Below are 12,837 nucleotides of genomic sequence, written 5' to 3'. Positions count from 1 at the left end.
CTTCACACTATGTACCAATAGAGAAATTTCTCTAATACAATTAAATATTCTCCTTGGGCCAGGTCCGGTGGCTCACACCTGTAATCCCAGCACTTTGGGAGGCCAAGGCAGGAGGATCACCTGAGGTCAGGAGTTCGAGACCAGCCTGGCCAACATGGTGAAATCCCATCTCTAATTTAAAAAATACAAAAAATAGCCGGACGTGGTGGTGCACGCCTGTAGTCCCAGCTACACAGGAGGCTGAGGCAAGAGAATCACTTGAGCCCAAGAGGCAGAGTTGCAGTGAGCCGAGATCGTGCCACTACACTCTAGCCTGGACGACAGAACAAGACTCCATCTCAGGGGGAAAAAAAAAAAATTATCTTTGGAGTCTCTGTTGGGTATGGATCATCAATGTCATTCTTCTCATCTAATGGTAGGAATGATGCAGGAAAGACTGTATTGATTACAGCATAAAGCCAAATTTCATCTTGGGTAAACTTACCTGGAGGTCACAAGTAAACAGTGATGCTCCCTTTGCCTTTGAAACAGTAGTGATTTGTTGAAATGTCAACAGGTCATGGACATAAATGTTATTTTCTGTTTGAGAGGAGGTATAACATCAGGATCAATGATCATAATTCTCTAGCATAGCCACTATCGAGGCAAAAAAAGTAACTGTGTTAACATCTAGAAGAAGCAAATGGCAGATGTTGGTTGAAGATGTCCCTTCAGTTTCACTAAGATGATTCATTCTCATCTATAACCAGTACAAAGCATTTAAGAGGTCACTTGGTCTTCTAAACTTGGATATTTTCTTCCTTAAACATCTGAGCTTGGCCCGGCATGGTGGCTCACACCTGTCATCCCAGCACTTTGGGAGGCTGAGATAGGCAGATCACTTGAGGTCAAGAGTTTGAGACCAGACTGGGTAACACGGTGAAACTCCGTCTCTACTAAAAATACAAAAATTAGCTGGACATGGTGGTGGGTGCCTGTAATCCCAGCTACTCAGGGAGCTGAAGCAGGAGAATCCCTTGACCCAGGGAGGCAGAAGTTGCAGTAAGCCAGGGTTGCACCACTACACTCCAGCCTGGGCGACAGAGTGAGACTCCGTCTCAAAAAAAAAAAAAATTGGGGGTGACTTGAGTAAAAGAGATCTTTCACTTCCAAAACACTCTTTCTTTTTTTTTTTTTTTTTGAGGCAGGGTCTCACTCTGTTGCCCAGGCTAGAGCGCATCAACAAAAGGGGCATGATCTCGCCTCACTACAGCCTTAACCTCCTTGAGGCTCAAGTGAGCCTCCTACCTCAGCCTCTTGAGTAGCTAGGACTACAGGCATGAACCACCACACCTGGCTAATTTTGTTTATTTTTTGTGGAGATGAGGTCTCCCTATGTCGCCTAGGCTGGTCTCAAACTCCTGGACTCAAGCAATCCTCCTGCCTTAGCTTCCCAAAGTGCTGGGATTACTGGTGTGAGCCACTGCACCAAGTCCAAAGCACTCATACTCTGTCCATTTCAAATCTGAAATTTTATGATCAGTATTTGTACAAGAAATGGCTTTCAAAGCTACTCACATTAGGAGGCTCCAATTAGAAAAGGGAATTTTGTACTAACCCATGGCAAGGATTTCTTTCCTAGCAAAGCAATCAAAATAATCATTTTACCTGGGCCTCATATCTAGTTTTAGTCATGAGGATTAAGTTGCCTCAGATGTTTATCTGTGGACCCAGGAACGACATTTAACATGATTTTACTCTTTGGGCCCCAGGGTCAACAGCACAAAGTGTGATCAGCTGCTAGTCCCCTGCATGTCCAGAAAAGGCCTCACTGGCTGCCTTCTATGAAATCACAGTTTTTCACATGAGGGCCTCAACAGTGTGGCCCTGCTCTGTCTCTTACCTGATATCCTGCCACTCTCCACCACATATCCTTAGTCTGGCCACAATAAACTATTTGCCACAAACTCCCACATCTCAGGGCCTTTGTTCTAGTTGTTCCCTGTGTTTGTGATATGCTGCTGGCCTCTCTTCCTACTGAAAGTCTAGTTATCTACTAGACAATATAGTCCCTCCCATTACCAAGATTCCACAACACTTTTTATAAATTTTCACTGTAACTTACCACATTGTATCGTGATTACTTCCTGTCATTTAGTCTTCGTAATCAGAATGTAAGTCTCAAAAATAGCAACCATGTCTCACTGAACTTGGTATCTCCAATGTCTAGTCCAGACTTTGCACAGAATAGGCTCAATAAATATTTGATCAATGAATGAATGAATGAATAAAGTGAGACTCCTTGGAGAGCAGAGTTCGAGTCTATGGAGGATGCTGCTGCCTTTATTAACCATGTACCCTGTTATACCAGGTTTGGAACACGTCAGTTTGTTGTTCAGTAACCACTATCAAATTAACCACGAAAGGGTTAATTAGGTCATATCTTTTCTTGTTAGACACAGGATACAAATGCAACTCCTTTTCTTACCTAACAAGCTGACCAGAATCTTAAACTGGGAAACCACATGGATCTGGAAAACAGCAAATCATGAGACCCAATTAAACATTTCTGACAAGGTTTAGCAAATGTTCATTCAATAACAGTACTAAAAAGGGACCACGGAGCCTATCCAGTTACAGGGATCTCACTTATTTTTCTGGGCATTATAATTTCTGGGATTATCATTTCTGCTTGTGAGAGAGGATCTCAGGCACAAGATATATGGGCAGAGACCCCTGCATAAATGGAAGGTCAAAGAGAAGAGGATTCAGAGTTAACAAATAACATTATCAAAGTTCTAGTTTGACAGGGTCTCATATAAGTCAAATATTCTTGTAAGGACTTCCATCACTGCTTACCTGCTGAATCTTTTTGGAGAAGTTCTTATTGGATTTCTCTAGTGTCACTTCAAATCTGTTGCAACCTATGGAAAAGAAATAAACATTGGTAGTTCCAAATACAGGGATACATATAAAAATCACTACTAGAAAAATACTGCTCCATACTGCTCTCCTACATAAATCTTTAGAAGTTCCTGAAAGACTAAAAATCAGAGATCTAAATAGCCAGCTGTCTTACGAGCACTGTAAGATGCTTTCAACTCCAATTTTAGAGCACAGCGTTTCATGCACCTTCACTCGGCATCAGCAGAAAGGATCACACAAAGTTTACTGAAGCTGCAAGGTACTTGTGAGTCTGAAGATCTTATCTTGCAAAATCACTACCTTGGCAAAGTGTTTACAAGGAAGGGTGTAAAAAGTAACAGTCAAATATAAGAGCCCAAGCCATGAAACCCAGCCCAAAGCATCCTTAGATCTAGACCAACTAATTTCCAGCAACTACTCTAAGTTCTGTATCACGGAGACAGAGCAAACACTCAAACCCATCTCCAGAGCTAAAGCAATTCAATGCGTCTACACTTACTGCAACTTTCAGGTGATGCTACATCTGCTGGCACTGTTACAAAAAAGGGGAAGAAAGTTATACACCATAAAAACATGTGAATTCAGCCTTGCTGGGGATGACAAAAATACTCAGCCTCAAAAGTCACCAATGAGTCAAAAAGAGAATAATTATCATCGTCATCATCAGAGCAGCTATCATTAAGCAATAACTACATACTGGGTTCTGGGTTTAAAAATTTATATATATATTTTTTCTGTAAACTCACAACTACTCCCAAGAAGTAGGTATTATTATTCCAAGTTCGTATTTGAGGGGCCTGAGGGGTAAAGCAGTTAGGTACAGCCAGTGAGGGAGCCTACAAGCAAACCCAGGCTGACTCTAAAGCCTGTGCTCTGAGCCCATGCCCTGCTACCTGCCTTCTGCTTCATGGACAGGATGCTCACACTGCTGACCTGAGTTGTTCCCCACAGCTAGCTCTGCCCTTGCCCTCTGGAAATCAGGGAGACTCTTTAGGGCAGCCATAAGAACTCATGCCACCAAAGCTGGTCTTACTTCTTTCATGTGTCCCTCAGCAGAGGGGATGAAGAAAGAGCCCTAAAGTTGCAGGGAGCGTGCCCTGGTATTCTGCTGTTACATTTCATGACGAAAAAAAACAATTCAGATACTTTCTACACTTGAAAGCATCCTATTATTGCACTTAATACTTCTCTTTTCTTGTTTTTCTTTTTTTTTTTTTTTTTTTTTTTTTTTTTTTTTTTTTTTTTTTTTTTTTTGAGACAGAGTCTCATTCTGTTGCCCAGGCCGGAGTGCAGTAGTGCGATCTCAGCTCACTGCAACTTCCACTTCCTGGGTTCAAGCAATTCTCGTGCCCTCAGCCTCTGGAGTAGCTGGGATTATAGGCATGTGCCACCATGCCCGGCTAATTTTTGTATTTTTAGTAGAGACAGGGTTTCACCATGCTGGCCAGGCTGGCCTTGAACTCTCGACCTCAGGTGATCCACCCACCTCGGCCTCCCAAAGTGCTGGGATTACAGGTGTGAGCCACTGCCTCTGGCCTATAATTCTGTTTACAAACAGAATTTTCTAAGGCAGCGATTCTTAAACTTTTTTGTCTCAAAATCTTGATAATCTTAAAAATTACTGAGGACCTCAAAGAACTTTTTTGGGGGTTATATACATGAATATTTACGTTAGAAATTTAAATACATACATTTAAAAACATGTATGTATTTAAAAATAACAATAATAACCCCATAAGTAAGAACCCACATCTGCTTCTGCATTTAATCTGTTTTGATAATTTAATTTGTTTTGGTTGAAGTATATGACAAAAAATCTGTCCTCATATAGATATATAGTTGAAAAGGGAAAAGTACTCTAATAGATTTTTCAGATTCTTCTTTGATACTACACCAACACTTAACAAATGTAATTTCTTATAAAGCGAAATCTCACACCTGTCAATGAACTTTTCATTTTCTGTTACATCAAAAAGCATTGGTCTACCTTAAACTTTGAATGTATTTTTTACTCACACATGATTTTAAAACTTCATGCATTAGTCATTTGGAAAATATTGGTTCACTGAGTTATGCAGATTTTCCAATCCAGACCTACATTTCATTATAGGATGTTAAAAAATGACACTCATTATTATCACCCCCAATCTCATCAGAAAAAATCTTTAATTATGGAGAAGCTGTCACACTCAGGGGAGTGAACACAAGTTTTCCATAATTCTATTTTTTTCTTAAAAGCTCTAACTTTATCATTCACAACAAATACTGCCAGTTGTTTACCTTAAAGTAACAGATTCCCTTTGTTCATAAAAAAAAACCAAAAACTGCCAAATATCCAAATGGTCTGAAAAAACCACAACCTGCCATTCTTTCAAACAAAAACAATACTCCCTGAAAAAAGTAGCCAGTTTAGCTCGTAACTCAATCACATAAGCCTTTTTCCCTTGAGACAGCCATCGGACTTCACACCTTAGCACACAGCAGAAGTGCTTTATGTATACTTCCCATTATATCATATGAGATTACTAAAAAGATGTGTTGCCAAGGCCGGGTGCGGTGGCTCACGCCTGTAATCCCAGCACTTTGGGAGGCCGAGAAACCTCCCAGGTGTAGATCACCTAAGGTCAGGAGTTAAAGGTCAGCCTGGCCAACATGGTGAAATCCTGCCTCTACTGAAAATACAAAAATTAGCCAGGCATGGTGGTGGGCGCCTGTAATCCCAGTTACTCAGGAGGCTGAGGCATGAGAAGTGCTTGAACCTGGGAGGGGGAGGTTGCAGTGAGCCGAGATTACACCATTGCATTCCAGCTTAGGTGACAAGTGTGAAATTCTGTCTCAAAAAAAAAAAAAAGAAAGAAAGAAAAAAAAATAAAACCCATCACCTGAGGCAAGGAGTTTGGGGCCACCCTGGGCAAGAAGAGACACCTCATCTATACAAGAAGTGAAAAAACTATCTGGACATGCTGGTGTGTGCTGGTAGTCCTAGCTGCTTGAGAGGCTGAGGCGGGAGGATCACCTGAGCCTAGGAGTTATAGGTTGCAGTGAGTCACGATTGTGTCACTGCACTGTAGTCTGAGTGACAGAATGAGACCATCTCAAAAAAACAAACAAACAAAAACCCACTGTGAGCACATGGTGAGAATTACACAGTGACTATCAGTACAGCTTGGTACCACTTTTTTTTCGTTTTTTTTAAAAAGTCTCTATTTGAAGTTAGGTAATACTGTTCTGATTTGTGTTCAGGTACTAACTAGTTTTAATTACCATTCCTTTTGCACCATCATTGTAAATGTCAATACAGTGCAAAAAAAAAAAAACGAAAAACGAAATGTTTTAGTGTTTCTGCAAACTTGGTTTTGTCCTTGTAGGTCCTCTGAAAGGATCTTGAGGATCCCCAGGGGTCTAGAGACCACACTTTGAGAACACTGCTCTAGGATGACAGCATGACTGAAATAAACCTGGAGTTGTAAAGGCCTCAAACATGAACTAATCTATAATCTAATTCCTCTCCGTGCAAAATAAGAGTAGACTGGGTTGGGCACAGTGGCTCACGCCTGTAATCCCAGCACTTTGGGAGGCGGAGGTGGGCGGATCACTTGAGGTCAGGAATTCCAGACCAGCCTGGCCAACATGGTGAAACCCTGTCTCTAAAAAAGTACAAAAATTAACTGGGCATGGTGGTGTGCATCTGTAGTCCCAGAACTTTGGGAGGCTGAGGTGGGAAGATCACTTGAGCCCAGGAATTCAAGTCCAGCCTGGGTAATCTGGCGAAACCCCATCTCCACAAAAGATACAAAAATGGCTCAGCCCAAAATCTCCCTAAGCTGATAAGCAACTTCAGCAAAGTCTCAGGATACAAAATCAATGTGCAAAAATCACAAGCATTCTTATACACCAATAACAGACAAACAGCCAAATCATGAGTGAACTCCCATTCACAATTGCTTCAAAGAGAATAAAATACCTAGGAATCCAACTTACAAGGGATGTGAAGGACCTCTTCAAGGAGAACTACAAACCACTGCTCAACGAAATAAAAGAGGACACAAACAAATGGAAGAACATTCCATGCTCATGGATAGGAAGAATCAATATCGTGAAAATGGCCATACTGCCCAAGGTAATTTACAGATTCAATGCCATCCCCCTCAAGCTACCAATGACTTTCTTCACAGAATTGGAAAAAAACTACTTTAAAGTTCATATGGAACCAAAAAAGAGCCCACATTGCCAAGTCAATCCTAAGCCAAAAGAACAAAGCTGGAGGCATCACGCTGCCTGACTTCAAACTATACTACAAGGTTACAGTAACCAAAACAGCATGGTACTGGAACCAAAACAGAGATATAGACCAATGGAACAGAACAGAGGCCTCAAAAATAATACCACACATCTACAACCATCTGATCTTTGACAAATCTGACAAAAACAAGAAATGGGGAAAGGATTCCCTATTTAATAAATGGTGCTGGGAAAACTGGCTAGCCATATGTAGAAAGCTGAAACTGGATCCCTTCCTTACACCTTATACAAATATTAATTCAAGATGGATTAAAGACTTAAATGTTAGACCTAAAACCATAAAAACCCTAGAAGAAAACCTAGGCAATATCATTCAGGACATAGGCGTGGGCAAGGACTTCATGTCTAAAACACCAAAAGCAATGGCAACAAAAGCCAAAATTGACAAATGGGATCTAATTAAACTAAAGAGCTTCTGCACAGCAAAACAAAACTACCATCAGAGTGAACAGGCAACCTACAGAATGAGAGAAAATTTTTGAAATCTACTCATCTGACAAAGGGCTAATATCCAGAATCTACAAAGAACTCAAACAAATTTACAAGAAAAAAACAAACAACCCCAACAAAAAGTGGGCGAAGGATATGAACAGACACTTCTCAAAAGAAGACATTTATGCAGCCAACAGACACATGAAAAAATGCTCATCATCATCACTGGCCAACAGAGAAATGCAAATCAAAACCACAATGAGATACCAACTCACACCAGTTAGAATGGCCATCATTAAAAAGTCAGGAAACAACACGTGCTGGAGAGGATGTAGAGAAATAGGAACACTTTTACACTGTTGGTGGGACGGTAAACTAGTTCAACCATTGTGGAAGACAGTGTGGCAGTTCCTCAAGGATCTAGAACTAGAAATACCATTTGACCCAGCCATCCCATTACTGGGTATATACCCAAAGGATTATAAATCATGTTAGTATAAAGACACATGCACACGTGTTTAATGCAGCACTGTTCACAATAGCAAAGACTTGGAACCAACCCAAATGTCCATCAATGATAGACTAGATTAAGAAAATGTGGCACATATACACCATGGAATACTATGCAGCCATAAAAAAGGATGAGTTCATGTCCCTTGTAGGGACATGAATGAAGCTGGAAACCATCATTCTCAGCAAATTAGTGCAAGGACAAAAAAACTAAACACCGCATGTTCTCACTCATAGGTGGGAATCGAACAATGAGAACACTTGGACACAGGAAGGGGAACATCACACACCGGGGGCCTGTCATGGGGTGGGGGGAGGGGGGAGGGAAAGCATTAGGAGATTTACCTAATGTAAATGACGAGTTAATGGGTGCAGCACACCAACATGGCACATGTATACATATGTAACAAACCTGCACGTTGTGCACTTGTACCCTAGAACTAAAAAAAAAAAAGTGGAAAAAAAAAACCTAAAAAAAAAAAAAATCTAAGTACTGCTAAAAAAAAAAAGATACAAAAATGGGTTGGGCATGGTGTGTATGCCTGTGGTCCCATCTACCTGGGAGGTTGAGGTGGGAGGATGGCTTGAACCCAGGAGGTTGAGGCTGCAGTGAGCCAAGATAGCGCCACTACACTCCAACCTAGGCAACAGAGCAAGACCCTGTCTCAAAAAATAAAGGAGCAGAATGAAGCCTAGAGATGTCTATTGAGGAATATTTATACTCATATTTTAGAATCAACCAATTAAAACCACATTTATTGAATAATTACTAGGCTAGACATATCAGAGGATAAAAATGTCACTGGCTCAACTGAGCTCCAGGGAAATGACTCAGATCAGATCAGAGCCTACGATCCCTAGCCCTAGTCTTTTCTTGACCCTATTATCCCCTCCCTTTCCTCAGAAAGACAGTCTACCCATAGACCTATTTAGGCTTGAAATATCTCAAATCTAGAAACCAAATTAACCCTAGAACTAATTCACACAAGCCCAGGTCTATTTCTGGACCACACCAGGCCACTGGGCCAGAACTAAACTGTTCACCTATAGGGAAAAATGGCATTTCTTGAAGAAAAGCTTCAAATCAGAATTTGATTTCCTAATTGTCTATATTTAATCTACCTATGGCAAAAGGAAGGCCCAAGAACATCAACTAATTTGTCAAAGTTGACAAGATAAAATGATCACAGGGCAAGGAATAGTCGCCACCAGGGTTCCAAGCCAGATTAACACTAATATTACCAGTTTAGGTCTATACTGTGTTGAGACTTCAATTATGAAGTCTTGTTTTCAATTTCTGATCACCACTTAACATCTGAAAGCAAAGCAGAGAGTCAAAAAACAGTTGTTGAATGCTGAATAAAGATAAGCATTTTTAGCTTTAAAATTAAAATGTGAGCTTGATATTAAAATTATAGACCAGGCAAATATCACAGAATGCAAATATTTTGGCTCTGAGAACTAAAAAAAAAATTTTTTTTTTGAGACAAGGTCTGTTGCTGAGGCTGGAGAGCAATGGTGTCATCATAGCTCACTGCAGCCTCAACCTCCTGGGCTCAAGCGATCCTCTCGCCTCAGCCTCCAGAGCAGCTGGAATTAGAAGCACGTGCCACCACATCCAGCTAATTTTTTGTAGACAGGGTGTTGCTATGTTGCCCAGGCTGGTCTCGAACTCCTGGCCTCAATCATTCCTCCTACTTCAGTCTCCCAAAGTGCTGGGATTATAGGCATGAGCCACTTCGCCGGCCATGAGAATTAAAAATTTAAAACATTAAAACAAAGATCAACAATGTACTGCTCCAGGGCCTAATTGAGACCTTTGCATGTTTTTGTAAATAAAGTTTTATTGGAACATAGCCACACCTATTCATTACATATTGCCTACAGCTGCTTTCATGTTACAAAGGCAGAGTTAAGTAGTTACAACACTGCAAAGCCTAAAATATTTATTCTCTGGACCTTTTCAGAACAAGTTTGCTGACCCCTGATTTAGAGGACTGTTGAAAAACTTAGAAATGAAATAAATTATCTATTTTGTTCTCTGGTTTCTTTTCTTACCTGCCACAGAAACTGACCAGGATATCTTCTCTTTCCCGAGTGCACTAGTAAGGTGCTTTTTCCCCCCAGTATTACCCTTGCTCCAGGTTCCAAAAGAGAGCTCTATTTATCTTAAGCTATCTCTTAAGCTATTTACCAGAGAAATATATATTATACTGAAGGATATGAAACTAACTGCAGATTTCTGTAGAGTGGCTCCAGGGCATAATACCTAAACACATCTATTCTCCATAAAGACAGCACAGAAATGAAAACAGGGAAGGGCAGTGAGGTACTTTCTGCCCCAATAAAAAACACTCTTTAACAGAATACATTTCAAATACTTTAGTTATTACTCTACATTACTGACAGTCACATTTGATTAGAACTTTAGTTTTCACAGTTTCTTCAAGCCTATTATTGCATCCGCCCCAACAACTTTGTGAGACAGAGAGTTTATAGAAAACTGATGTTGGAAAGAACCTGCTCAGTCACGCAGCCAGGGGGAAGTGCACATGAAGGCAAACCCTGGTCCTCTCTTCTTGGTCTACCGCTCATAAGCTAACAAGATATTTTAAATCAATGTTGCCTAATTTTTTTTCCTACCACCACACCATATATACAGGAATCTTATGCCCATTAGTAGTATTTCTTATTATTGGTAGTGAGTCTCTAACAAAAGAGGAGGAAAACAACCTCCTCCTCTTTTCTTAGAGACTCCCTACCAGTAACAAGTAATTCAGTAATAAGTAAACCAGCAATTCATCCTCACCTCCCAAATGCAGGTAGGGCAATACAATTTGGAGGAGAAAAACCCTAGCCATTCTCAAGTCTTCTCCCCATTTTCCCACCGTGCTCCCTCTAACCTTCAATCTCTCTTTTAATGGTCCAGGAATAACTGATTTCACAGTTGCATACTGGCTGACTATTAAAACTTATTTTTTTGAATGAGCAATGTGCACTTACCAACGTCCTTCCGAATCCTATAGAGAAGAAGATGTCCTTGTTTGGTTCCCACAAGAAGCCATTCCTCTGGGGGGAAAAAAAAAACAGCTTTGAGAAAGGTCAACCAGCTTGAGTATAACCCTATTTTTTTTAGCTGGGGCTTGTAATCAGAAATCAATGTGTCAAGAAAATGAGTTGCTTTTGATAGCAGGTGTTTTGCAAAGCTAAGGAATGTTTACACTCATGTTTGACAATCAACCACTTAAAAACACATTTATTGAATAATTACTAGGCTAGACAGATCAGAGGATAAAAATGTCACTGGCTCAATTGTTTTAATGTTAAACTAATAAAAAAGATAGAAGGGCTTTGTATTTTTAAGATTAAATGATTATGATTTTTATTTTTTGTTATGTATATACTTTTATTAAGATATATATCTTTAGATATATATTTTTAAATTCTGCTAAAAAGAATATGATGAAAGTTTATAAAATCACAAAATGGAAGTACAAACGTGAAACCAGGTATCCAACCTCAGAAATAATAGCTAAGAGGCATCCTTTAAATGCTTTTACTTTCAGGAAAATAAATGACATAGCGTAATAAGCTTACAGAATTCATTATCTCAAAAGATAGTCTAGTAGAATATATTTAATAACAAGTGTTGATGAGAATATAAAGAAATTAGAACCCTCATACACTGCTGGCAGGAATGTAAAATGGGACAGCCACTTTGGAAAAGTCTAGCAGCTCCTCAAAAGGCTAAACATAGCTACCTGGGACCCAGCAATTCCACTCCTGGGCACACACCCAACAGAAATGAAAACATATTCTACATAAAAACTTGTACACAAATGTTCACAGCAGTATTATCTGTAATAGCTAAAAGATGGAAACAAACCAAATGTCCACCAACTGATGAATGGATAAACAAAATGTGGCATGTCTATATAATGGAATATTAGCTAACAATGAAAAGAAAGGAAGTATGGATATATGCTACAACACAGATGAACCTGAAAACATGATGCTAACTGAAGGAAGCCAGACAAAAGGCCACATGATTCCATTTATATGAAATGTCCAGAGTAGGCAAATCCACAGATGCAGAAAGATTAGTGGTTGCCCAGGGCTGGTGGGCTTGGGGGAAATTGGAAAGTAAATACTAATGGGTACTGAGTTTCTTCTGAAAGTGATGAATATGTTCTAAAATTAATTGTGGTGATAGTTGCACAACTCTGTGAATGTACTAAAGACCATTTAATTGTACACTTTTTTTTAAACTTTTATTTTTTTAAGATAGGGTTCCACTCTGTTGCCCAGGCTAGACAGCAGTGGTGTGATCATGGCACACTGCAGCCTCCACCTCCCTAGCTCAAGTGATCCTCCCACGTCAGCCTCCTGAGTGGCGAGAAATACAGGCATGCACCACCATGCTTAGCTATTTTTTAAAAAATGTTTATAGAGATGAGGGCTCACAATATTGCCAAATCTGGTCTCCAATTCTTGACCTCAAGCAATGCCCCTTCAGCTTCCCAAAGTGTTGGGATTACAGGGGTGAGCGACTGTGCCCAGCCAAATTGCACATTTTAAAAGATGGTCTAGGCTAGTGGTTCTTAAACTTTAGTGTATCACAATTATTTGAGAGTTTGTTAAAATACAGAATGCTAGGCTCTACCCCGGAGCATCTGATTTAGTAGGTTT

The 12,837-nt window shown here is 40.0% G+C and overlaps 1 protein-coding gene across 1 annotated transcript in view; it reads right to left on the bottom strand.

Annotated features, from left to right (window-relative positions):
• Positions 1–12,837, bottom strand: part of VPS39 (VPS39 subunit of HOPS complex) — a 56,114-nt gene that overhangs the window by 36,262 nt on the left and 7,015 nt on the right. Inside the window, exons 2-5 of the mRNA XM_032176043.2 lie at positions 11,152–11,217; positions 2,839–2,903; positions 2,468–2,510; positions 485–579 (exon numbers count right to left, since the gene is read on the bottom strand). Coding sequence (XP_032031934.1) covers positions 485–579; positions 2,468–2,510; positions 2,839–2,903; positions 11,152–11,217 — 269 coding nt within the window. The remainder of the gene's footprint in view (positions 1–484; positions 580–2,467; positions 2,511–2,838; positions 2,904–11,151; positions 11,218–12,837) is intronic.

Source organism: Hylobates moloch, unplaced genomic scaffold, assembly GCF_009828535.3.
Source record: "Hylobates moloch isolate HMO894 unplaced genomic scaffold, HMol_V3 SCAFFOLD_14, whole genome shotgun sequence".
In the NCBI taxonomy this organism is placed as follows: domain Eukaryota; kingdom Metazoa; phylum Chordata; class Mammalia; order Primates; family Hylobatidae; genus Hylobates; species Hylobates moloch.
Note: the sequence above shows the minus strand (reverse complement) of the source record. Positions and strands in the feature narration are given on the sequence as shown.